A 26,293-nucleotide genomic window follows, 5' to 3' on the forward strand; every position below is an offset into this window, starting at 1 on the left:
CCCTAGTTCACAATGTATCATTGTAGAGCCTCTTAATTGGTCAAGCTGCTTCAAGGCTCCACCCTCTTCAGTCCATCCACCACACGGTTGTTAAAGTCATATTCCTAAAGGACACATCTGACCATGTCACTCCTCTGCTTAAAAAGTGGCTCTCTATTGCCTTTAAGAAAAAATGCAAATTCATCTGTATTGAATTGATAGCACTTTGCAATCTCCAGGCTCGAGGTTCTAGTCTTAACCCTTAGCCCTTTCATAAATGCTAAGTTCCAGCCTGACAGACCTATTTGCTGTCTCTCATCTGTCCTCCTATGTCATATTACATTTCCAATGTCCATGCCTATGTATGGTCTGTCTCTCACACCTAGAATGCATTCTCTTCTTGTCTCTTTCTTTAGAAACTCTAGCTCCCTCTCAAGTACTCAGTGCAAGTGAGTTTTCTTCCTGTTGCTTCCCGAATAGAATGCAAACTCTTTGCAGACAGGGACTCCATGGTTTGGGGGTTTTTTGTCTTTGTCTTCCTAGCACCTCACACAGTAGGTACTTAATATATGCTTGTTGATTGGCTGACACAATGAAATAAGTGTTAAGGAAGATATATGAAGATTTTTAAAGATGATAAGAAAGAGGAAAAAACTTTACTCAGGGACCTCAAAGAATTTGCCAGTCACACACAATCTTTATATCTATTGCACAAAACGGTAAGGAGTCTGCCCAAGAATAATATTATACTTGTCATCCCAAGGGGATTAAAAATCAATGCCCTTTGTATTGGAGACCAATAGGAGTAATCGGTGAAAGTGGAATGGGTATACCATTTAATCTAAACTACTTGAAACTTTTAATTCTTTTTAATGCTACCAAAAATAATTTTTAAAAAAAATTCCTATATTTAACAGACCTCCAAAATTGCTAGAATTTTAAAAAGAAGATTATTTTCCTGCAAATATATTTCTAAGTTTCACTCATTCAATAAAATAAAACAAATAACTTCTACATCTACAACACTGTGCAAGGCAGGCTAATTTATTAATCTAAAGTCTGGGAAGAGGCCAAAGTTTTTTTGTACATTCCATGGTGGTACACACATTTCTACTTCATAAGGCAGATGTGGAAAGACAATCAATCTGGATGCCAACATTTTTTCACAGCCATTTTTGTGTTTGTTTGTTTTTTTTTTATTTGAGCTCATGTCATTTTGGCCCTGCCTAAGGATTTGTTTGAATGTGGGCAGTGGATGAAGCAACAGCTGAATGACCTCACCACTAACAACTATGAATTAAAACAATTCTAGCCAATTTAAACGTGCCTATTTAATTTTTTTTTAAAAGTGGGGAAGGAGATTTCAAAACCATAGATTTTGTTTCTTAAATACCACAAACTTTAATACTTATAAGAATAAATAAATGCACTGGAAGCTATTCAAAGTGTGTCTGCTTTCTTGAAAGGGGCTAGCCTCAGTATCACTCAAACATCCGAAAATGGTCAATATACAAATCAGAAAAAGAAAAGATGCAATAATAATTTTAAAATTTCTTAGCCCATATTTACACTGCAAGTGTTACTCAAATGACTGAAGGTAAACATATAACAAATAGTTCCATCCAACTCAACAGTTGTGTCATGAAGGAAAATACATACAAATGACTAAGCATAAGTATTAAGACTTCTTACCCCATATTTACACTGGCGGGATGTTGCTCCATACTGGAAACGACACTGTTCATCAGCATCATACACCTGACCTGGGGCCACAGCTGGATAAAGAAAGTCACGCTTGGGAGGCTCATTATCAAGGCAAGTACCACGGCCTGAACTGTTCAACATAAAGGATCAAAGGAGATTAGGTACTCTGTGGACTCTTTCAGTCAGAATTATGATACCGCGTACTGAGTTCTTTGTTTTAACATGTTTGAACATATGAAGAAATATACTCTACTTGTAAATAATCCTGTAGTAGGGTAAAATACTTCTACTGAAGTTTTACAGTTAGTTGGGAATAAGAGATTCAAACAATCATGTTTTTCCATGACTATTACATACACACAAAACCTCCTTAGGTGATAATTCAAATATCACATTGTTCTTTAAAACAACGATTTAAAATAATTTTTGGAAACAAGGAAAACATAATTTCATATTTGCTCTAAGCCTCTTGTTTGTTTTCAATGAAAACATAGCCACATCTGGTTGCAGAATTAAAAACATGAAATGTGGCAAGTAACAAAAATGTGGTTTGTAAACCTTAACAATTTAATCTATGTAACTCCACTTTAGGCAGAAAAAGTGATTCTGTGATCAGACATGTCCATTGGACCTGGAAAAATACCAACAATAAATGGACAGAATGAAAGTATAGGCCAAGAGCCAAAAGTCTCTGCTCAAATGCAGTAAAAGTGTTGAGTCTCAGAAATTTCATATTTCAGCTAAGGTCATCAGTGTTGAAAAAATGAAAACATTCTCTCTTTATAATCTCTGTTTTTCAAAGTATGTCTGCCCTCCAACTTAATAGTTTAATTTGGTGGAACAAATAATATAAAGGTCATTAAAAACCAGACAGAGTGCCTTCATTTAAAGGGCTTTATGCTTTGCAAAATATAATTGTTCATTTTTATTTAGTCAGTGTGCATAAAATAGGACAGATGCTTTTTTACTTTCATTTCACATGTGAATAAGTTAGAATTTTTAAAGAATTCCTATGCCAACATTTGAACATTTTTTCCAACATTCCTGTCAATTGTGCCAGCCCTAGTGTTTTTTTTCTAAATCTTTTCCATCTACTTTGCCAAAGGAAAATAATTTCACAAGTAGCAGTTCTACAACTGTTATTTGGGACAGCTCAAATTTTCATTATAGATAAGTAAAAAAAGAAACATTTCACAATAATGCATTTTATAAACATTTTATAAATTCATGACATTGAAATGATGTTAAAAATTCTTTAACTGATTAAAAGTTAGGTATTGCAGCAAATTAAAATCATTTAAAAAACTGAACCACATTATTTCTAAGGTCATTCAAAGACATCAATGACAACATACTCTATGTCCATCTCTCTAGGCCATTTTGTTTTTTCTTTTTTTCCTGACTGTGATTTAAAAAACATAATTAGTCAAAAAAGAGTAGTTCAAAAAGGGTATCATAGCCAATCTCAAAATATACTCTATTATCCTACAAATTAATCATGGGAAATAACATAATTATCACTTTTGAAAAGATGAGCTATTCCTTCACTGGCAAAGGAAAGATGTTGTTTCCGTAAGTTCTTGGGGGAATACGGTGCTAACAGACAGGTTTACTATTGGCTAATGCCATAATCTCTCATGGTAGTACAGAAAGCATCTTTTCTGTGGAGGAAAGAATATTTTCTCCAGCAACTTAGCAAGTAAAGTAGTTCACATTACCATTATAGAGAAGCACTTTCTTATCCCTGATTTTGAAATCTTCTTTTAAATATTGCTTCAGAAATTACCCTGTGCCCAGGACAGGTGAGGCTAGCTGAGTGAAAAAGAATACCAATTTCATGCATTTTTTTCTCAGCATGCTTTCCATGGTTAAAGGGAAACTGGCTTTAAAAATATGCAGCTCCATATCATATTTGCACTTTTATAAGATTGTTAGTAAATTTAAAAGTTCAGAACATACTTTGCTTAAAAAGAAGATTCTTGATAAGGAAATCAAACATAAAGTATGATGAAAGAGCAAGTTACCATAAGATCACCTTGTTGGTTTTCAACACGAATAGGTTATTTGAACTAATAGCAGGTATTTCCTCTCATTTTTAATACTATTTAGAATATCATCATGAGAATATTTTACGTATATTAAAGATGAAAATAAAATACCAACAAAATTTTGTTGTATTTCAATGAAGAAATTTTGTAAAAAAAATATATAGTGAAATGTTTGAATGAAGAGTTAAAAATGCAATAACAAAAAAGCCCAACAAAAAGATCATGGAATATATTCATCTTATGGCTTTCACTTTGAATTTGCTTGAAGCCAACCATTTAATTCTTTTCCACTAGTTAATGCCATTTAACTTGGCTTTACAAAGGAAAGGAAGGAAGAAAGGGAGGAAAGAAGAAAGAAGGAAGGAAGGAAGAAAGGAAGGAAGGAAGGAAAGAAGGAGGGGAGGGGCAGTGAGGGAGGGGAGGGGGGAAGGAGGGAGGGGGAGAGAGGAAGGGAGAGAGGGAGAAGAGTAAAGAAAAGAAGAGGAGAGAAAAGATGAGAAGGGAAGGAAGGGAAGGGCAGGGAAGGGCAGGCAAGGCAAGGCAACGGTAGGCAAGGCAACGGTAGGCGAGGCAAGAGAAGGCGAGGGAAGGCAAGGCGAGGGAAGGCAAGGCGAGGTGAGGCAAGGGAAGGCGAGGCAAGAGAAGGCGAGGCAAGGGAAGGCAAAGCAAGGGAAAGGAAAAGAAGAGAAGATAGAAAAAATTTAAACCTGGGAAATCAGAAAAGGAAAGATTTAAGCCAACAAGGTACTTCAGGCAAGAGGTGCCAGAGAGAGCGCCTGAGGAACAATCTATGAAGAGTCCAAGAACTCACTGAAAGAAAAATCCTTTCCTGGTGGCAAACTGGGCAACCGGTAAATTCTGTGAATGAGGCAACAACTACCTCATTTAAGCATTTATTCCATCCATACTCTCACGATATTGGCACAAAGGTGTCCAAAATATGGTTCTTGTCTTTAAGATCCCTCAACAGAGAAAAGTAGACCTAGTCATTGGACCATAGTCACTTTGCCTAGACCTTGACACAGACTTATCCAAAATAATGACTTTACTTTTAGACCTTCATTTGGAAGCACTTTATATTCTACTGAGGTTTGTATTTAGTCTGAATAAAGACTTATACAGATCTTTTTTGTTTCCCATTCAGAACTGTATAGAGTGAAAAACCATTACACAACAATGTGTAGGAGCAAAAGATTAAACATATAACATGATGTGCTCCAAGTGGATAATGTCATGCATTTGCTAAAACCTGTCATTATTAGATGAATAGAGATATTTTGGAATGTGACACCAAGGAAAGAAGACTTTTAAAATAGGTTTCACTAAGACTTTCTTCTACCTCCTCCTTTATGCTGAGATTAGAATTCAATATTTCTAATCATTGAATCTGAATTCTCTTACCAATTAATCAAGTGACACCTCTAAGTCATCTCCATGAATTATATACAATATAGAGACACTATCTCAACTGAGTAAAGATTATTCTTGGGATAGAGGGTAGGGTTTCTCATCATCAACCTCCAACTGGCCAATCAACAAGCATTTATTAAGCACCTACTTTGTACCAGGTACTATATGAGGTGTTAAGGATGCTTACATTCTAGTCTGTAAATGTAATTTTTAAAAAAACATATTGATACAATTTACTTTGATAAAGACAAGGAGCCATCTTGCCTTCATTTTCTCAATGTAAATATCCAGTTTTGTGATGTAACTAAATGAACGGTGAGTAAGAGACCATTTAATTTGGCTTTGCAAATAGAACAAAATTTTTCTAGTCTATAAATATTTAACCAGCCCAGCATCCCTTCAAATACATCAATAACAATCTTTCTTTTTAAAAAAATTCAGCATTTTGTAAAATATTACTGGCCTTGAGATATATATGGCTCATCTGCAAGGCTGACTTATTTAGCCTCATGCTTTATATAATAAACCTCCCTCCCTATCTGTGAATTGTAAAATCTTAATAAGACTAACTAGTGACTGGAGTGTCTGGATTAACTAAATTTTTAGTTAGAGCATTAAGCAGAAAAGATTCTTGAAAAATCTTTCTGAAATTTCACATTCTAGTAGAATATATGTATATATTTGTATATCTTTTTTTGATGATTAAAGAACTTATATTGTACAAAAATAATTATTCTAAAAATGAATATATATTGCATTTTATGAGAAGTTAAGCCATCACATAAATTTGTTTTCTTGTCCTTCGTCTCTTTACATAGAGGCTCAATAGAGAAAAAAAAATTCTAATTTGCCTAAGATTCTGGTTATGATCCATGTAGGTGTTGCTATATAAATACTTAGATTATTGTATTCCATTTTAGTGCTACAAGCAATAATAGCGATGATGTACAAATAATTTTGTATTTAATCTTTGTTAAACATAGAATACTTATAAATAATAATTATTTGTGTCACAGGTGATAATTCAAAATTTTTCCATTCTGCTGAAACAATTTTCAGTCACAATTTAAGGTGACAATACCACATTATAATAATGCAAAACAAAGGATTTTGACCAACCTCAAATCCTTGGTCCTAATATATTTAGACCAGAAAACAGCATTCATGGTATCATGGAATGTGAGGATTCAAGGGATCTTAAAAATTGTCTAATGCAATGCCCTCATTTTTATCGATGAGGAAACTAAAGCACAGAGATGTTCACTGAACTGCCCAAGGTCACATGACAATACTGATGGAAAATCCAGGAAGTGAACTTAGTTTCCTGGTTTTCAGTCCCATTTCTTTAACTTTTCCATGCTATTGGTACAGTAAAAAAAAGTGCAGGATCTAGAGTCAGAGCAAGCCACTTCACCTCCCTGAATCTCAGTTTCCTCATCTGTAAAAAGAATGGTGGTACTAGGAGGCCTCTGCAGTCCCTTCCAGTTCATTTTAAATCTATGTCCTATGATTTCATGTGCCTCACAATTAAAAACAAACTCCAGTTTGCATCCATAACAGGGAAGAAAATTAGCAGATTCAAGGACTGTTTTCATTTACACTTCTACTCTTCAGGCTAATTTTGTGATTAAGTTAGAGTTTCTGAATTCTGGTGGTATTGTTTGCTCTTCTACAAGTATCATATTCACACCAGGGATTCAAAGTCAAAAATATTTTTATGTCCTCATAACTCTATCCCAGACATATTGTCTTTCTTACATAGACAATTAGCCTGGAAAACAAAACAGAATCATAATTTGTAGGTTTGCTAAATAGTCTTCCTTACTGTCAAACTTAGTCAAGGTTCAGCCTTTCACACTTTCACGTGGGGTCAAGTATGTGAACTTGACTTGCAGAGTATATGATGATTCCCCTGATCATGTTTTTCAGTTTGCTTTCACTAAGACAATTTATACTATGATTTTCAGATCTGTAGTCTAAAACATAGTTCAATCAAATGTTTCTTTTTAACTTTGTTTAAAATTTTACTACGAGAATGGTAATGTTTTCATGTCATCTCAAAAAAAAACCAGCAAAAAAATCCAACACATTATTAATGTTACTAAAATTAAACAAAAAAAATAGGGACAGAATTATCATAATCTAGTATGCATAAAAACGAATTATATTGTAGGGGCTTTTCTAACAATTTTTACATAGAATCGGGACTGTACTATTCTCTATCTCAAATCACCCTGATTCAAACCTCTCATTTCTTCAGTACTATAGGTATTGAGAATAATGCCTTCATCTTTTGGGTGTCTATACTCATTGATAGCCAAGATCAATATAATCAGACTAGATTCTTTTCAGGTTGCAAGAACCATGCTGATACTAGTGTTAATTTGGTCTTTGTTCTTTTTTTACACATCATTAAAATGTGGCTATATGAGCAGACGCATAATAAAAATGGAAGCTTATTACAGAAATGGGGAGAAGACTGCCAAATTATTTTCTGAGGCACACTAAAACTTAAAAAATAAAATCAAAATGTCAAAAATTCTTTATTCTGCAGAGAAGCATCTTTCTAGAAGGGCCTAACAAGGCACTAATTGGCTTTTTTGCATAGTAGATCAATATTAGCCTTTGAATGTAGCTACCCCATGAGAAAAAATTAAGTAGTGTCTTAGTCACCCCGAAATTCTTCTTTCAGCCTCCATGAGAGCTGGTTCTCAAGAGTCAATCTCTCAATTTTTCTTCCCTACTTCACTTTGGGATGTTAGATAATAATTTTGCTCCCCACACTTTCAGCATCCACGCTTTTTGTGAAAGTGGTTAATCTGTATTTAATTTGGAACTGAAAAGAGTCTGATATAGCTCTCTAAAAGTTTAAACAATTTTAACAGGCCCTAATCTAAATAAAGCTTTACTTGATTCACAGATGCCCCAGGAATTGTTGAAAACTATTTTAAATTACTCTATCCTCCCTCTAAATAGTGGGAAATATATCAAAACTAATCTAAATTCCTTGTGGTTGCCCTTCACTGCCTGGTAGATCAGTCCATGGTCATCAGTGGGTGTGAGCCATAATACCGGGTTCGTCTCTTTACTTTTTTTTAAGTTAAAAAAAAAATAGTCCCGCAGGCAGATAGGAAGGACACTACCTGCAAAGCCGTCGTCGGAAAACATCAGAAGCTGGCATAACTCGTCCATTTTAACGGAAATGGGTTCTTTATTATTTAATCGGGACGGCTTCTGGGCGATTCATGAACCACTTATTGAATCACCGAGTTTAAGAAATCTGAAAAAAAATATTGGGAGTTGGTAAACACCACCTCCTGACGGATTGACAGCACTAAGTGTTTCAGAATGATACAAGAGAAACTTGTACTCTACTGGCTTTTATGGTCAAGGAATCAGTTTCAGCCCAACATAGTGAATAGCGAATCTCCATAAATCATAGAAAGCTCATTGTTAAAATTCATCGTCATCTTTGGCCTAGGCAGGCACTAAGGAAAGAAAAGTATGCATTTTGTTGGCTGGGCTGAGGTTTCTAAATAATTCATCTTTCAAGGTTTCTTTTTCTTGAGGAAAGAAACTAAATAAAATGTTATGAGCCTTCCTGCGCCAACTTTAAAACATAAATATAATCATAATTCCTGATCAGAATATCTCTAGATTTCAAAAAATATCACATGTAGCTACCGAAGCTATTAAGTTCAGAGTATTAATAAGAAAGAACAAGAAAAATCCAATGAAGTCACTCTTCTGCCTTTGTGCACCATAGAACTGGTCTATTTTAAGGGCCTTGGACTATTTTTTTTTAAAATGCATGCTTGGTCAGATTGTCACTAGAATTTTTTAGTTTGCATGAAAAGCAACATTCTCCCAGGTCTCTAACAATTGCCTTTCATACTCATTTTTTACTTGGAATAAGAATTTTGTGAACTTTGATTTTTTGATATTGTGGGATGGGAATATTTTCATCAATTATAGGATTAATAATTCCAATAGACCCTCACAACAATCACAAGATCATAGATCTGGAGCTAGGAGGGACCTTGGAATTCATCTAGTTGCATTCCTCATTTAAGAAATGAGGAAATTGAAGTAACTTGCCAAGTCACATAGGTAGAAATATGAGGATCTGGGATTTGAACCCAGGTCCCCTGACTCCAAATGCAATGCCTTTTCCACTGCACCAATGCTCCCCTCTATACTCTGATAAATCTCATTTACCCACTGTTCTGCCTTTGGAGAAAGTCCAAACCTCTTGCCTGAATAATGGTGCTTTGGAAGGATTTGGCTCCACAATAGCAACTTCTACTTATTTTGGCAAATCTCACCAAACCAATGGGACTGAGCTGGATTTGGCCACTGATTCATAGACTCTCTTTTGGAGTAACAGAATAGTCACAATATGGTTTCAGTCAAGCAAATTCTAACAGGTGTTCAGATTGAGCCCATGTACTGAGGCCCAATCAGGCAGAAGGATACTGAATGAATCCTAAGCCTCATTAGGTCTCTTAAAAAAAATTAAACTCTAGATAATATACAGGCATTCACAGGTATGGCACACAATTTCTCCTTCTAGTGACAGATACTTAAATTTACTAGGCAAGTGGGGGCCATCATGGGAGGGGTTCCCATTCTATCTTGACTTTAAGATATGGAGAAACAGAAAATTTTACCAAAATACAAAATTTTGGTTTTGAGATTAGAACATTTTCATAAAATGACAGCCTTGACTGCTTTAGGTTATACATGCCCCCAAGGCTGTTCTTGTGTGAATTTTCTTGATAGGCAATTTAACCAAGGATAGTACAGTCTTTATTACTGAGATTAGAAAGAAGCTCTCGGTAGATAGATCTCAATAGATCCTTCACTAAAGGCCTACTTGGATGATAAGTCTTATGTATCAAACATGTGGCTCCACAGGCCACCACATGAAGCCACAACACTCCCAAATGCTAGCCAGACAGAATAAATTGTAATCAGGAAATGTTTAGTAAAAGAAAATAAAAGAAAAATAAAGCTGAAATGATATTACATTTTAAAACAAAGTCAATATGCAACCCACAGGATCCTTATTATGGTGTAGTGGTTCCCATTTCTACTTGATTTTGATACCAATGGATTAAGAGACTCTGGGGTCCCCAAAGATTTGGGACAGGTCACAAAATCTGGCAAGCCCTAGGAAATTGGAAAGGCAGCATGTCCATCATCAGAGGACCATCCTAGCTAAGTTCAGAGAGGAAAATTATAAGAAGTTTATTCTAACAGATGACATTTTAATTTAATTTGATTTTTGCCACATATAGAACCACTGAGATCTGCCTTGACATAAGAAGTATACATAGTGAGAAAATTGTGGGTTCCTGAAATATTGGAGAAGTATTGGGAAGCATTGCCTTCTGAATTGACTTTCATCTCTAGTCCATTTAAATATTTTTATTTTAATTAACTCACTGAAGTCCTTTTGTAACACTAGTGTTGGAAAGTTGGACCAAAAATATATTTTTAAAGTTGTGTTACAACAAGATTATATAGTTAGGACCTGATTAGTGCCAATAATAAATTCCCACAAAGTAGCAAATTATTCAAACTTGCACTGTCCATTTCCAGTAGGCTGGAACCAATTAGTATATTTTACATAACTATAACTGTGAATAGTGCAAATTTGAATGCATGTGACCACTTCATGGGATTCATTATTTGCACTAATCAGGACCTAGCTGTATTGTATGCATATAACTTTGAGATATCAGGAAACGATTCAACTTTCAGCATATCTGAACCCATCCACTAACAAACCATGCTATAACATGCCTACTCTATTTTAACTACTGAATTTTTTTCCTTAAGTGAAACAATCCTAAAGAGAAAAAAAAATGAAATCTGTAAAGGGAGATCATGCCAACATAAACTTTGGGTAAACTCGATTTCTTAAAACAACAGCAACAAAAAAACTCCAACTTTCCCAAATTTCCTCTAAGTCAATCTGGCTTCTTCACAAAGTGCTTCATCTTCAAGGATAACTTCACAGAAAAGAATTAAGGTTAATGGTATGACAACAAATCTCTGAAACCTCTAAGATGCTATTCAAACTAAGTTCCACAGGTGAGAACTGGGAGAACATCTGCTTTCCTGGGGCAATGTACACCTCTGCCAACTGATAACCTTCCTTTTGAAGTAAGTAGACTCTTGTAACATGCATGAAGGGACCAGCAAAATAGCTCCCAAATGCTGGAAAGATACTAAAAGTCATTTGTTAGCTAGTCTCTGATCTTGGCAAAAAGACATTTTCATTGTCTCTAAAGGCTAACTCCCTGGGTGTTTACTGTATTGGTATGCATGTAGGCCATGCTTGACCTCAAATGTAACCTATGCAATTTTCTTTTCAAAGAAATTTCTCTTAAGGCATTTGGCCTATATTCAGACCAATGGGGTTTCTTTCTTTATTAAATGTTTTCAAACTTCTGTGTTACTCTGTTTTTCCATCAATGAATTTTTTTTAATTTATAATGTCTTCATATAACTTGCTTGTATATAATAAAGAAATCACTTAAGTCTGAATTCTGCATGACATAGCTTCATATTTCTGAAACAATACTTAATCACTCATATATTTAATGACCTCCCAACCATACTCCTGCTCCAGCTCCTCTGAAATCTATTTAGCAGACTATAATACCATTTGAAAAGGAGGAAAAAAGAACTTGCCACAGTATAAAGATAATTTTGGAAACAGCCTGGGACACATTATTGGACCCCTATTAATGTCACAGTGTACAATGTATGAAGCTCTAGAGCCAATCATTGGGCTTCTATAGATGGCTTATTTCTAGAAAAATTCATCATTCCTCTCCAGAGGTTACTTACTCTAGAAAGCTTGTAATGTAGTCCCTGCTGCAGGCAGACCAGGAAAAAGGATTGGTGTTTGCAGTAATGTGAGCTGCCATAAGTTTTGCTGCTTCGTGACCTTTGGTCCCACAAGAATTTCCAATTCCATCATGGTTCATCCCAAAACTGTCCAAAAAGAGAATCAACAATGAAAGAGACAAAAAAATGGAAAGTGAAAATGATAAAAGGATACATCATTTTCCTATGGAATCAGATCCAATACATGATCTACTTTAGGATTATGGGTTAGCTGGAAGGGACTTTAGAGGTCATTGACTCCCTCCCCCTCATTTCATAGAAAAGGAGATTAAGGGCCCCAGAGGTTAAATAGTTCACTTGAGTTCAAACAGGGAGAAAGCACCAGAGGTGATATTTGAACCTGGACCCTCTAACTACAGAGTTGGTGGTCTCCATTGTTCTAGACAGCCTTTCTGGTAGAAATAGATACCTAGGATTCAAAATTCTTTCACATTCGGTTTAAGTTAAATATAATTTGCATCTGGGGTTTATAAAGTTTACAACATGGACACTACTTATGTAAGAACTCTCCAGTAAGAATATTTAAGTCATTTCCATGTATAAAATATTTGAATATTAGTTTATGAATCTTGTATTTTGATGGGCTGGCACAAGTGGAAGATGCCTCTCATTATTCCACAACAAACTCTATATGTACAAACAAAACTCGAATTTTTCTTTTCATATCACAAGACCACATTCCCCTGATCTATATTTCTATTCATGTTTATCATAAAGCCAAGAATTAAGGAAAGAAGGAAGGAAGAAAGAAAGGAAGGAAGGAAGGCAGGAAGGAAGGAAGGAAGGAAGGAAGGAAGGAAGGAAGGGAGGGAGGGAGAGAGAGAGGAAAGAAGGGAGGAAGCAAGGGAGGGAGGGAGGGAGGAAGGAAGCAAGGAAGGAAGGGAGGAGGTGTTAAGGGGTTATAACCTGCCTATGTGGAAGTAGTATCCACATGGGGGATGCCAAAGAACCTTCAGTCTCTTGGAACTCCAGTTCTTTCCTTTCACATTCAAGACAGAACTGCAGTTGGTCATTATTCAGTGCTCCCCATTAGAACCTATAGGGCTAGAGTCAGAAATGAGAAAACCCATCTCGAATGAGAATCCTTGGAACACTGGGATCATTTCTGAGGCCTACAATCTAAACCAGAGATTCCTCTCATTGTTCTCTGGACAGTTTTCCGCAAGATCTCATTCTTGAATTGTGAGAAGTCATTCTTGCATAAGAAGTTGACCTAGAAAACTTCTAAGGTCTCTTCTAACTCTAAATTCTATGATTTGATGCAAACTCACTCTTAGTGTTTCGGTGAATTAAGGGGGAAGGGGAAGGGGAGGGGGGAGAAAACCTTTGGCTTTCATTAGCATAGGAAACTTCCTGCCACAGAAACTCCTCCCACTGCAGATCGACAAATCTTGTCATTTGCAGTCTTAGAGGTCTGCCTGCAGCATTGAGAGATTAGATGACTTGCTAAGGATCACAGAGCTCCTATATGTAATGTGAAGTCAGCTCTTTCTGATTGCAAGCTGGCTTTTCTACCTTCTATGCCACAGCTCACCTCTTTTAGAATAACTATCTGTAACTATTGCAGAACAAATCCCAAAAGTTCTCTATAGGGGATTGACTCTTTGGCTAGTCACACAGTTAGCCAATAGCAGTATTGGAACTTGAAGAACTGACTTCCAGTGCCCAGGGTCACGCAGCTAGCATGTCTGAGGCCAAATTTAACCTGCCACGAGTCTTCACTGTAGCATATAATTAAATATTTGCTATCATCAGAATCTACACCTTTCCTTTTCCCTAAGTCACACCTCTGTCACCCTTTCTTGGTTTTTTGGTGCCATACTTCCATAATCACAAATTACCTTCTCCCATTAATACTTGTTCTTTACCTCTCTGTTGGATATATACTTTCTCTGGGGTTCTCCACTACCATCTCACTGCCAAGGCAGCATCAAGGCAAAACCAGAGGTCAAGGGTAGGATGATACCTGCTCCCCCCAATACCTCTGACCTTACTCTCAGATAGCCTTGGCCTGAGGAATGGCTCCAGACTGGGAGTAGTCAGGCAGTTCAGATAGACAAGATTCACTTGCAGTTTCTGGACCTGAAAAGTCAGCAATGGAGTTTTGCATATGCTCAGGGATGGCATCAAGCTCTTTTCAAATTGTGATCTTAAACAGATTTTTTTCCCAGGAGGTCATTTAACAAATAAGTCATTTATACAAATAAGAGATTACTTCTCATAGTTGTAATAATGTTCTGTTACATATTACAGGTAGAATGGATGTTCTCAAATTATTTTTTCCTACTTTTCTCTAAAAGTCATGCTCTCCTTGCTCATTTAGAGTTCCTGGGCATGTCACCAATCTTCTACATCCATTGTGAAAAATTCACAATACTGATTCAAGGGGTCTACTGACATTTTCAATTGTTCTGAACTACGAGAGCAGTGACTGATAAAAATTTATTGTTGTCATTTAGTGTAGCCAGTATTGTTTTACTGATTTCTTATCAGCCCATCTATGGCTTTACCCAGTTTCTAATTAACCATTAACTCTATAAACTTTTGTTTCTATGTTTTATTAACTTCCAGAATCATTTTGTTCTTGGGCATTTTCTATCTTGGCCTCTTTGCTTACTTAGCAACAATCCCATTCTTCATCCCAAATACCCTTTATGGGCTGTATTCACAAAAATTATTTTGTCTCATTTAACTTTAGGCCCTTTGTTTTTCTATTGCTCGGCCTAGAACCATGAGATCTTAGGAGTGGAATGAACCTTAAGAGGTCATCTAGTCCATCTCTTGCAATCTTAGGGAGGGCCATACTGCAATCCATCAACCCAATCAACCAACAGATGGACCAACAAGTAGTTACTGAGTACCCACCAAGTACTGAGAAGAAATACAGGGGTAGTGTTCTGGGCGTGAAGTAAGAAAGACCTGGGTTCAGGTCAGGCCTCTGGTGCTTACAAGTAACTGGCCCTGAGCAAGTCAGTGAACCTCTCCATGTGCCTCAGTTTAACTGTAGAGCACATTTACTAAGTCATAAGCAGGTTGCTTTTAATATACTATATGAGATCTCATGGGGCTTTTGAAGAGAGTGTAAGACATAGTCATTGTACCGCTGTGGAAATTACAGTCACAGGGGATGTGAAATTAAACGACATAAAACAACTAGGAACACAACATAGCACACAAAATAAATATTAAATCTGGGGGAGGGGATAGGTAATAAGAAAGAAAAAGATTCAGAAAAAGAAGAAATCATCATGGGCTAGAGCAGTCAAGGAATGTTTCTTTCCAAGAAACATGAGGTTTCTGCCAGTTCTTTAGAAATAGAAAGATGTGGAAAATAACAACTCACATTTACAAAGTAAAAAGATTTATAAAATACTTTCCTTGGAACAGGTGGGCACCCATAAATTCAAAAAATTGTCACCCGATCAGGTCTATAAAGTTACTACGTATCAGACACAGGATTCCAAATCAGGTCTCTCCTGATCCCAAGTTCAGCCTTTTTCCTACTTGTTCCCTAGGTCTTGTCCTGACTCTAAAGTCCGCCCTTTCCCCAGTTCCTTCCCATTAGCAGATGTGCTTTCATCTATTAAACCCAGGACAGTCTTATTGAACATTGATCAACTTGCTCTGTCATTGGTCATTAGCTTACCTTCCCAGACACATTACCTTACAGTTGTCTTTATGGAACTATTTGAATTTAAAACCTGTTCAATTAAATAAAGTCGGTTTGAACTGAGGTTCTGTCTTCAAAGACACTAGTTAACTCATTTTGGTATCATCTGAAAATTTAACCAGCAAGTTCTTTATTTCATCATACAAATCCCTAAGGAAAATAAAACTTGAACACATACTCACACGTGTACACACATACAAACATACACCACAGACCATAAAGGAGAATACTTCTTCCTTGATTCTTTGAGTGATTTGGTCATATTAAATTTATCTCATTAGGTAGCCTTCAAGACACATGAAAGTGCTAATTTTCGTACTGTTTGGGATATACACTTTTCTTCTATCGATGTAAGTCAATGAGAGATTTTCACAACAAAGTCTTGCTACCTTGGCCAATTGCCTTCTGCAGCCACTAGAATCTTGCTCTTCAATCTTGACCTCTCTCTAATGAGTCTTCAACCTTCCTCTCTCCATTGGCTTCTTGCTGTCTGTTTACAAATATGTTCTGGTCTCTCTAGATCTAAAAAAGGCTCCTTTAATCCTTCTAACCATTAATCTACTTCTCTTCCCTTTAACCACTTGAAAAAAGTAACCTAGACCTGAGGTGACTTTTTCCTTAATGCCAATTTATTCTTCTACCTTTTTCAACCTGGTTTTGTCATCACTCTATTTAAACTGGTCTTCAAAAAGTTACCAGTGATTATTAAATTACCAAACCCAATAACCTTTTCTCAGTACTCATCACCCTTAAAAACCCTGTGGTATTTGACACTGTTGATCTCCCCCTACTTTTCAATACTCTCTCCTCCCTTGGCTTGCATAACACCTAAATCCACTGATTCTTCTTTTACCTTCCTGGCTATTTCTCAGTATCCTATGCTGGCTTCACTTCCTCCTCTCAATCCCTAAATCTACATCCACTCCAATCCTCCCAACCCTAAGGCCCTTTGGCCCTTTTCTCTTTTCTATCTAAACTCTTTCCCTTGGCAGCCTCATCTACTATTCTAGCTTCACTATCACATCTAAGAAAATGAAGTCTAATATGTATGTTCAGCCCTAGGCTCTCTCTTATGCTCCAAATTTTCAATTAATACTGTTTATATGATATCTTGCCCTGGATGTCCTATGGATGACTCAGGCACAACATATACAAACATTCAGTTATCTCCTCTCCAAAACTCATTCTTCCATCTGACTTTCATTGGATCACAGAACTAGAGGAACTGAGAGATCAGCTAGTATAAATGCCTCATTTCACAGAAGAAACAGGTTCTTTTAGATTGCATGACTTGCCCAAGGTTACTAGGTAGTGAAGAAAAGAGCCAGAATTTGAACCTAGGTCAACTAGCTCCAAAACCAGGGATACCATATTACATTACTTTTTCATTCAATGGCACCACCATTCACCTAATCACCCATGTTCAAACTCTTGGTTATCTCTGACTGCTCCTCCATCAACTCTCACATATTAACAAATTCAGTCAATTCTACCTTTCTAATGTATTTCACATCTGTACTCTTCCTTTTATTCCTACTGCCAGATGAGTTTAAGTTTTCATCACCAAAACTATTATAATAGCCTCCTAATCAGTCATCCTCTTTCCAGGCTCTCCCCCTCTAATCCATCCTTCTACTACTGCCAGATTCTTTTTCCTTATGCACAGATCTGATCATATCACTCTTCTCAAAAGACATCAGTAATTTCCTGTGGCCCATTTGGTAAAGACTTTCTCTATGCCTTAGCCTAGAGTCAAGGCCTTCCATAGTATATTAGCCTCCTTTTCCAAGCTTATCTTGGAATAACAGGATTTTAGAATGTAAACATACATCAGAGTCCATCTAGTCTAAGCCATATCTGAACAAGAATCTCCCCAACAATATGACCAAAAAAATGGTCTTCTATCCTTTGCTTGAAAACATCAAGTGAGCAGAGCTCCCAAGGCATTCCATCCCACTTTGGAGCAGACTTAATTGTTAGATAGTTTGCCCTGAGATCAGGTCTAATTTATTTCTTTGTAACTTCTACCCTAATGTAAACCTAATTAATACCTCTTCCACACGCTAGCCCATTGAATACTTTGGACAAAGCCATTATGTTCCCAGAGTCTTCTCTGCTGTAGGCAAAACAATTCCAGCTCCTTCCATGGATTCTCATATGCAGGGAGTCAATGTCCTTCATGACCCTGATTGCACTTCTCTGGATACTCTTGAGCTTAACAATATTCTTCTGGAACTATGATGCCCAGAACTGAATACAACACCCCAGATGTGGTCTGACTGGGGCAGACTACAGAGGAATTGTAAGCTCTTTATTTTTGGATGCTATGCCTCTCTTAATAAAACTCAAGATCATATGAGCTCCATTGGTTTCACATCACACTGCTTACTCAAAATGAATTTGCAGTTTACAAAAATTCCCACATCTTTTTCACAAAAACTGATGTCAAATCACCAGCCTTTTTGTACTTGTGAGGTTGTTTTTGGAGCCCAGCTATGAGATTTTTACATTTGTCACTATTGAATTTCATCTTACTAGATTCATACCAGTGACCTCGCCTGTCAAGGTCTTTTTTGTTTTCTTCAGTATTTTTTGGAGGTCTCCTTTAGCAAGTCATTGACTTGTTTTTCATAGTGTTCTCGCATCATTCTCATTTCTCTTCCCAGTTTTTCCTCTACTTCTCTAACTTGCTTTTCCAAATCCTTTTTGAGCTCTTCCATGGCCTGAGACCAGTTCATGTTTTTCTTGGAGGCTTTTGATGTAGGCTCTTTGACTTTGTTGACTTCTTCTGGCTGTATGTTTTGGTCTTCTTTGTCACCAAAGAAAGATTCCAAAGTCTGAGTCTGAATCTGAGAGTGTTTTTGCTGCCTGGCCATGTTCCCAGCCAACTACTTGACCCTTGAGTTTTTCATCAGGGTATGACTGCTTGTGGAGTAGAGAGTACTTTGTTCCAAGCTTGAGGGGATGCACTGTTGTTTTCAGAGCTATTTCTAAACAGCAAGCTCTGCCACACCAGCGCTCCTTCTCCCCCAAGAACCTCCAACCCTGACAGGACTCAGATCTTAAGCAGGCTCTGCACTCCTGCTCTGATCTGCTACTTAATTCCTCCCACCTGGTGGGCCTGGGGCCAGAAGCAACTGCAGCTGTAGTTCTGTAGCTGCACCACCTCCGCTGCCCCCAGGGAGGTGGGAACTTCTTCACTCTGTCCCAGCAGCTCTTCCCACTAACCTTCTCTGTTGTCTTTGGTGTTTGTGGGTTGAAAAGTATGGTAACTGCCACAGCTCACTTATTCAGGGTGCTAGGGCCTGTTCTGCCCAGCTCCTGGTCTGATTGGTCCATGTGCAGCCCATGCTGGGCTCTGCTCCACTCCAATCCCAGCTCTGTGTATGATAGACCTTGCCCAGTGACCATCCAGGCTGTCCTGGGCTGGAGCCCTGCTTCCCTCTGCTATGTCATGGGTTCTGCAGCTCTAGAATTTGTTTAGAGCCATTTTTTATCGGTGTTTGGAGGGTCCTGGGGGAGAGCCCTAGGCAAGTCCCTGCTTTCCAGCCACCATCTTGGCTCCGCCCTGTCAAGGTCTTTTTTGGATACTAACTCTAGCATCTAGTACGTTAGTTATCTTTTTCAGCTTTATGTCATTTGCAACTATGACATGAAGTCAATGCATCTATCCAAGTCATAGATAAAAATGTTAAGTGAGATAATATTTGTGAAGTGCTTGGCCCAATACTAGGCACATAGTAGGTATTTAATAGATACTTATTTCCTTCTCCTTTCCCCTGCCCAAATGGCATAGGGCCAGTCAGCCCTTTGGGGTACTCCAAAGGAGTCCTCCTGCCACCTGACACCAAACCGTTAATAATTACTCTTTAGGTATGACTAATCAACCAATTTCTAATTCATTTGATTGTATTCTGATCTAGACCATGTCTCCATCTTTTCCAAAAGAACAGTATTGGATACCTTGGTAAACTATATCTACAATGTTGCCCTAATCTACCACTTTAGTAGCAATGCTGTTAAAAAAAAATAGTTTGGAAAGGTAGCTTAAAGGCATATTGTGGAGAGCCCTGAATAACAGGAAAAGAAGTTTGTATTTTAGTGTGTAGGAAATAGAGAACTGACACCAGAAAATTGACAGAGATAACAAAAGTTGGAAATGGACCATTTTGGAGGGGCCAAGGAAAGAGAAACACACTGAAGATGTGGATTGGTCCAAACTTTCTGGAAAACAAGTTGGAATTATGCTCAAAAAAAGAATTGACATGTCCATACTCTTTGACCCAGAGATCTTACTGCGAGGCATATATTCTAGAAGGTCAATGATAAAAAAACAGATCCTATTTATACTAGAATCTTTACATAAGTATTTTTATAGTAGAAAAGACCTGAAATCAATGTAGGTGTTCACTGATTAAGAAATGGCAAAAATAAAAAAAAATGTGGTACAAGAGTGTAATAGAATATAATTTCAGCTGTAAGAAATAATGAACATGAATAATTCAGAGAAACATGGAAAGTCATTTGACCTGAGGAAGAGTGGAGCAAACTGAACCAAGAAAATAATATATATGATTACAAGAATGTAAATGGCAAAAGGAAAAGAAAAGACACGAAACCCTGGATTCTGTAATTAAAATGGCCAAGCTTGACCCTGGTTATTTCCAATACGTGTTGCCTATACTTTGGCCATCCTTCTTATCCCCTTTCCTGACCCAGGATCTTCATACATAGGCCCATGCCACTCCCCTGCTCAAGAAGTTCCAACAGCTCTCTATTTTCTCTAGAACAAAAAACAAATTCCTCTGTTTGTAAAATTCTTCCCAATCTAGCTCTAGCGTATCTTTCCAGACTGGGTATACATTCCCCCCTGTCATCCACTCTCCATCTAGTCGAATTTCCCACTTCCTGACCTTAATGCATGATATTCTATTGTTCATCTCCATGCTTTTGAACAGGCTACCCCCTATATTTAGAATATACTCCCTCCTCACATCTACTTCCTGGCATGTCTACCTCAAGCACCACCTCCTTCATGAGATATTCACAATTCTCCTAGCTTCTATTGCTTCCTCCCCCAAAAAAAATACTTTCCTTTATTTTGTATGCATTTTATATCTATCTACTTACATATGTATATATTGTTTCCTCTGGTAGAACATAAGCTCTTTGAAGGCACGGACCATTTCTTCTCAATCCTGCCTCTAATGGCTACTAGCAGATGTAAGTAATTTAACCTCTCATTGCCTTGGGCAACCCTCTAAAACTCTTAAGTTACAAATGAGTTGTCCATCTGCACTGGTGAAGGAAATTTTACCCTGGCAGTTTCCAACGCTTATGAAATCACAGGTTCACATAAAAAAGTAAGCATTAACATAAGCATTAACACTTATCTGTGATTTTTAAAACTGCAGGATGCCACAATGAGCTATATTCATTTCATGTATCTTTCAATTTTGTCTATGAAACATTTCTGATTTAAGTAATTGATCTTATAATCTACAACTGTTCATTGTATACTTAAAGGTTAATCCAATAATGAAGCTAAAAAATTCTTTCCATTCACCCAAGGGCATTTCCCATAATTAGTTATTGGGTAGAAAGTCATTGGTTTCCAAAGGAGTAATTATCACCTTTGACTCTGTCCTCCTTCCCCCTCCATCCATATCAGTCACCAAGCCCCATCAAGTCTCTTTTTTTTCCCTGCCACTGGTATCTGTCCCTTCCATTCCCAACAGCCACTGCCCTAAGCCCTCATTCCCTCTTTATGAAACAGTAATCATAGCACCCTTTCATTGCTCTGCACCAAGTGGAGACTTAAGACATGCGACTAGTGACTAACAACATGGGGTATTACTACTTTTCATTTCTTTAGAAGGATGAAGATATCAACTGAAAATTCCACAAGACAACTCTATTCCAAATAATGTTCCAAGTAAGTCTATAATTTACAGAACTTCTCATATAACCAGATTGTTCTCAAAATAATTTTTAAATATACTGAGCTACAATTTTAATTTTATCATTATCAGATTATATAAAATGAAATCCACAGGTTAAAACAATGGTGTTGGAGCAACATGCACCAAGATTCGCCAAGGAGAGTGGAATTTTTGATAGCTCTACTTATAATTTTTTTCTTATGGTGAGCTGAAATCCATATCCCTCTAACTTCTGCCCACTGGTTCTTTTCTGCCCTTTGAAGTCACATAGAATAAGTTCATTCCCTCTTCTACAAAACAAACCTTGGGATGCTTGCAAACAGTGCCCCCACCATAATTCTTGTCGAGACTCAATATCCTTACTTGCTTCAGCAGTTCCTTTTATGCCATGAATTCTGGATAATCAGCATGCAGGGAAGCTAGATTCCATGAAGTGTAAGGACAAAAGAAATCATAAAAATATTTTGTCAGAGATAATTTAACTGACAGCAGGGAGGTAAGGAAGATACAAAGAAATAGCTGAGATCTATTGTGTAAGTGAGAATAGACAAACTCAACTCGGTTAATCTTATAATCTACATGTGCTTTTTTTCCTCTCTTCTTTTAATGATTGGATTTTAAAATGCCCAAGGGAAAGAAAACAAATATCAAGTCTTTTGGCACTAAAGATCTTTCCAGGTCATTATTTATGGGAAATAGTCCACAGAAAAACTGTGAAATATAGGGAAATGTTCACAAGTCACAAACTCACCCTGTATGAGACATTAACTATGGCAGATTAATGATTCCTTTGTAGAGGAAGAAAGGGGATTTATTGTGGGTCAGACATGTTGCACAAGACAGCTGTAGAGCTTGGTAAGTTTGATACCACTCTTACCCTAGGACAGCTTCATTTGGCACAGGGCCTGGCACATAGTGAATACCATATAAATGTTAAGCTACTACTACTACTATTATTATTATTATCCAGAGAGACTTTAAAGTAGGTAGAAGACACAGGATATATGCAAGAAGCTATTTGTATGTTCTTAAGTCTATATTCACGCTTTAGGGAGTTTCTATATACCACATATATCAACCCAAGTCAAAAACATAAGGGAAAGGTTTTTTGTCATTTTTGTATTTGGGGGTGACAGTTTTGCTCAGAACTTGAGTATTATCTCATTTGAAGTGTTATTTGACAAAAACAAATTTCTTTCCCTTACATGGTATTTGTGTAATTTACACTGGTAAAGAGTAGAATTTGGGGGGGGTTTAAACATTTTTTTTATTTTTAGGGCTGAGCAAAGAGTTTGCTTGGTCTTCATTTTATATGTCAACTTACCATGATAAAACTAACAATTCATTCTGCACTACTGAATAATATCCTGCCATTGATTTTGATGCACAGCTCTCAGTGGCTCATCTGGAAGTTTCATTGGGGGGGGGGGGCTGGGAGGAGGGAGGGAAGAGTAAACATGGCTTAATGAGTATAAATTTAATTATGCATTTAGTCTGGAGATTCTTTTAAAAATCATAACAGATGTTTTCAAAGCAGACAGAGGATCTGTATAGCTGAAAAAAAATCTTTAATGTGACCAATTTAATCTCTGTCCCTAAGCAATCTAAATTTAAAAGCAGAAGATAATCATGTTACTAATATATCAACATCTTTGTTTTTGTTAGACAATCATTGTACTTCATTTCTTCATAAACTTTGTCTAGCCTTTTTTTTTTCGGCTAAATGACAGGGTTAGAAAGTACACTCTGCATGTGCCAGTGATGGTTTAAAAAACAAAAAAGGTTCATTTAGAGCTTTTTAAAAAATAGAAGACACAATTGTATGATCTAAGCATACCAATGTTGCTTAGCCAGGAAGGAAAGAGAATAAGCATTTATTAAGCACCTATTACAAGCCAGACCCTGTGCTAAGCACTTTACAAATAGCTCATTTGACCTCATTTGATTTGAGTAGATTATATTGATTTTCTTTTTAAGTTGAAAAAGTAATGAGATAATTATAAATCAAATTATTATTATATCTAAAATCTCACAATTAAGTCTTCCAATTGTACCAACAAAATACAAGGAGAAAAGGATCGCCTTTTCCAAAATTCCCTCCCATCAGTACTATCTGTGACTCTTGCTATGTCCATATTCAATCGTGGCTATGAAATTTTAATGAAGGTCAGTGTACTTTGGTTTACCTGATGAAGGAGGCTTTGAATTTAAGAGATATACTCAGATAGCCTATATGGGCACATCTGGCTGCCACTTTTAGGTTTATTGGCTATTCAATAGAACAGTTGCTCAAATTAGCTGATGTGAGCTCTATACCAGAGTTTAGGATTAAATTCTACCCATGGTTCCCTTTCCAATTTACTGGAATAAATGAGCATAGAAGGATTTAATGATGAGGGGTTAGAACTCAGAAAATCTGAAAATTAGACTGTTTCGGAATCTAAATATAGAGATTTTCTCATTTAGCATGAGTATTTCTTTGTTAATGGTTTCCAGAATGGAATAAGATCACTAAGAGATACTTCAGGATGTTCATACACTATTATCCACTCTTTACTCTCACCAGGAGATAGCATTGTCACCAGTGAACCAAAGCACAACTGAAAATAACCTAAAATTAGGAAAGGGTTAGAAAAAAAGTTACTGCGAAAACTAGGTCATGAGATCTAATTGAGAAAGTGCTGCCACTTAGAACCATGTTACGTAAGGAAGGAAAAGGGCATAAGAAGATATACACAAAAGGTTTATGAAATGATAAGCATGAAGTCAGGGCAGCTTCTCACAAGAATCACAGACGCCTGACCTGAGAGGGGCCTGGTTACACAGACTTGATTCTGGTAGTCATCTATAATCCTCCCTGACATAAATACAATAATCATTAAGTTTTACTGATCTTTTCTCAACAACATCTCTTGGACCCATCTCTTCCTTTCTATTTCCTTTGACACCATCCTGTTTAACTCACTACTTCAAACCAGGGCTACTGAAACAGCCACTAAACAGTGGCCTCTGATTAACATCTTCAACCAGCACCATTTTCATAAAGTCATTCCCCTTCTTTTGAGCCACTATAAGCTCCCAATGTGTGAAGACTGAAACATTGGAATAGGAAATGATTTCCTACTCTATTTAAACAACTCTCCAAAGCCAGAAGGCCTCCAAATCTACCTATCTATCATACTGACTGTTGGACTAAATCTCCAGGTGTTCATAAATTATATATATTCATAAATTATATATATATATATATATATATTTCCAGATGTTCATATATGTATGTGTGTGTATACATACATATATACATTTATCTTATCATCTGCTGCTATTCATTTGTGGAGCTTGTCAGAACATTCATGTTGACATTTTCTGTAATTCTCTAGTGTTCTAAGGCTTCTTTAGAAACTTTTAATGATCAATATCTCACCTGGTACTTACAGACCATAGTTTTTAATGCTGCCATAATACTGGGTGCCCCAAAAGTCTTAGTATTAATACTTTTAAACTGCACTAAGACTCTTGGGACATGCTTTTATGAAAGAAAATTGTAAGTTTCTTTAGGTTTCTGTAATTCATTTTCTCTTCTGTGCTTAACTCAGCAAAGCTCATTTTAATTGTTTCCCCTTATAAAATTGTATTTTTCCAATAAAATTACCTCAGAGTTCAGTGTTGTAGAACAATTCAGGGACTAATGCTATCAAGTTAATTCTAATCCTATAGCTAATGGAGTAGAAATTGAGTATTCTTCCCCGATATTTCCTGTTTTCAGTTCTGACTTTTAAAAATGTAATCCCACATCTGCAAATAAGTCAAGTCAATCATCATTTATCAAGTGCCTACTATGTGCCATTGGGCAAATCCTTGAAGATACACATACACAAAAGCAAAAAAAAAAAAAGTTCCTGCCCTCAAGGAGCTCACAATCTAATGGAGGAGACAACAAGCAAACAACTATGGATTGTAGAGACAAGACAGGATAATAGGATTGCAGAGACAAGGATAATCTCCAAGGGAAAGCACTAGCATACTGGGAAAGACTTCCTTTAGGAGGTAGGATGTTAGCTGGGACTTAAAGGAAGGCAGGTGGCAGAGACAAAGAGGGAGAGAATTCCAGGTACTGGAAACAACCCATGAATATGAACTGAGAAAGGGGTTGGAGCTTCTTGGGGAGGGAATAGCAGGGAGGCCTGTGTCACTGAGTCTTAGAGTACAATAATAAATACCCCTCTGGAAAGCTCTTACTGGGTAACTGAACCACACAAAAGCTCTTTAAATCAGTAACGGCCTCGAAGGAATGGAAAAGAATATGCCCTGGCCATTGATGCTGGAATGAGTCCTTGTTTAGCAAGCTAGGAATCATCAACTCTTTCCAAGCCTACTTCCTGGGATGGCCACACTTCTTTGAAGAAGAAACAAACAAATGGATGGCACCTTTGGAGCTTGCCTTCCTCTCATACTCCTTCCTGTGTTTATCTTTATCATAATACGAGAAATACTCTTCTCTTTTGATAGAAAAAAAAACTTGGGAAAAAAGGTAAAAATTACTTTCTAACCCATAATACAGCCTTTTATTACAAGTATGTACTTCGTTTGCTTCATTTAAGGAATGGGCATAACGCAGG

At 36.9% G+C, this 26,293-nt stretch overlaps 1 protein-coding gene across 2 annotated transcripts in view; it reads right to left on the minus strand.

Moving 5' to 3' along the window:
- ADAMTS6 (ADAM metallopeptidase with thrombospondin type 1 motif 6) overlaps window positions 1–26,293 on the minus strand; it is a 316,340-nt gene that overhangs the window by 117,115 nt on the left and 172,932 nt on the right. For both annotated transcript variants that reach the window (XM_036736575.1, XM_036736573.1), the window contains exons 9-10: window positions 12,003–12,149; window positions 1,672–1,813 (exon numbers count right to left, since the gene is read on the minus strand). In XM_036736575.1, the coding sequence (XP_036592470.1) occupies window positions 1,672–1,813; window positions 12,003–12,149 (289 nt within the window). The remainder of the gene's footprint in view (window positions 1–1,671; window positions 1,814–12,002; window positions 12,150–26,293) is intronic.

Source organism: Trichosurus vulpecula, chromosome 1, assembly GCF_011100635.1.
Source record: "Trichosurus vulpecula isolate mTriVul1 chromosome 1, mTriVul1.pri, whole genome shotgun sequence".
NCBI lineage: Eukaryota > Metazoa > Chordata > Mammalia > Diprotodontia > Phalangeridae > Trichosurus > Trichosurus vulpecula.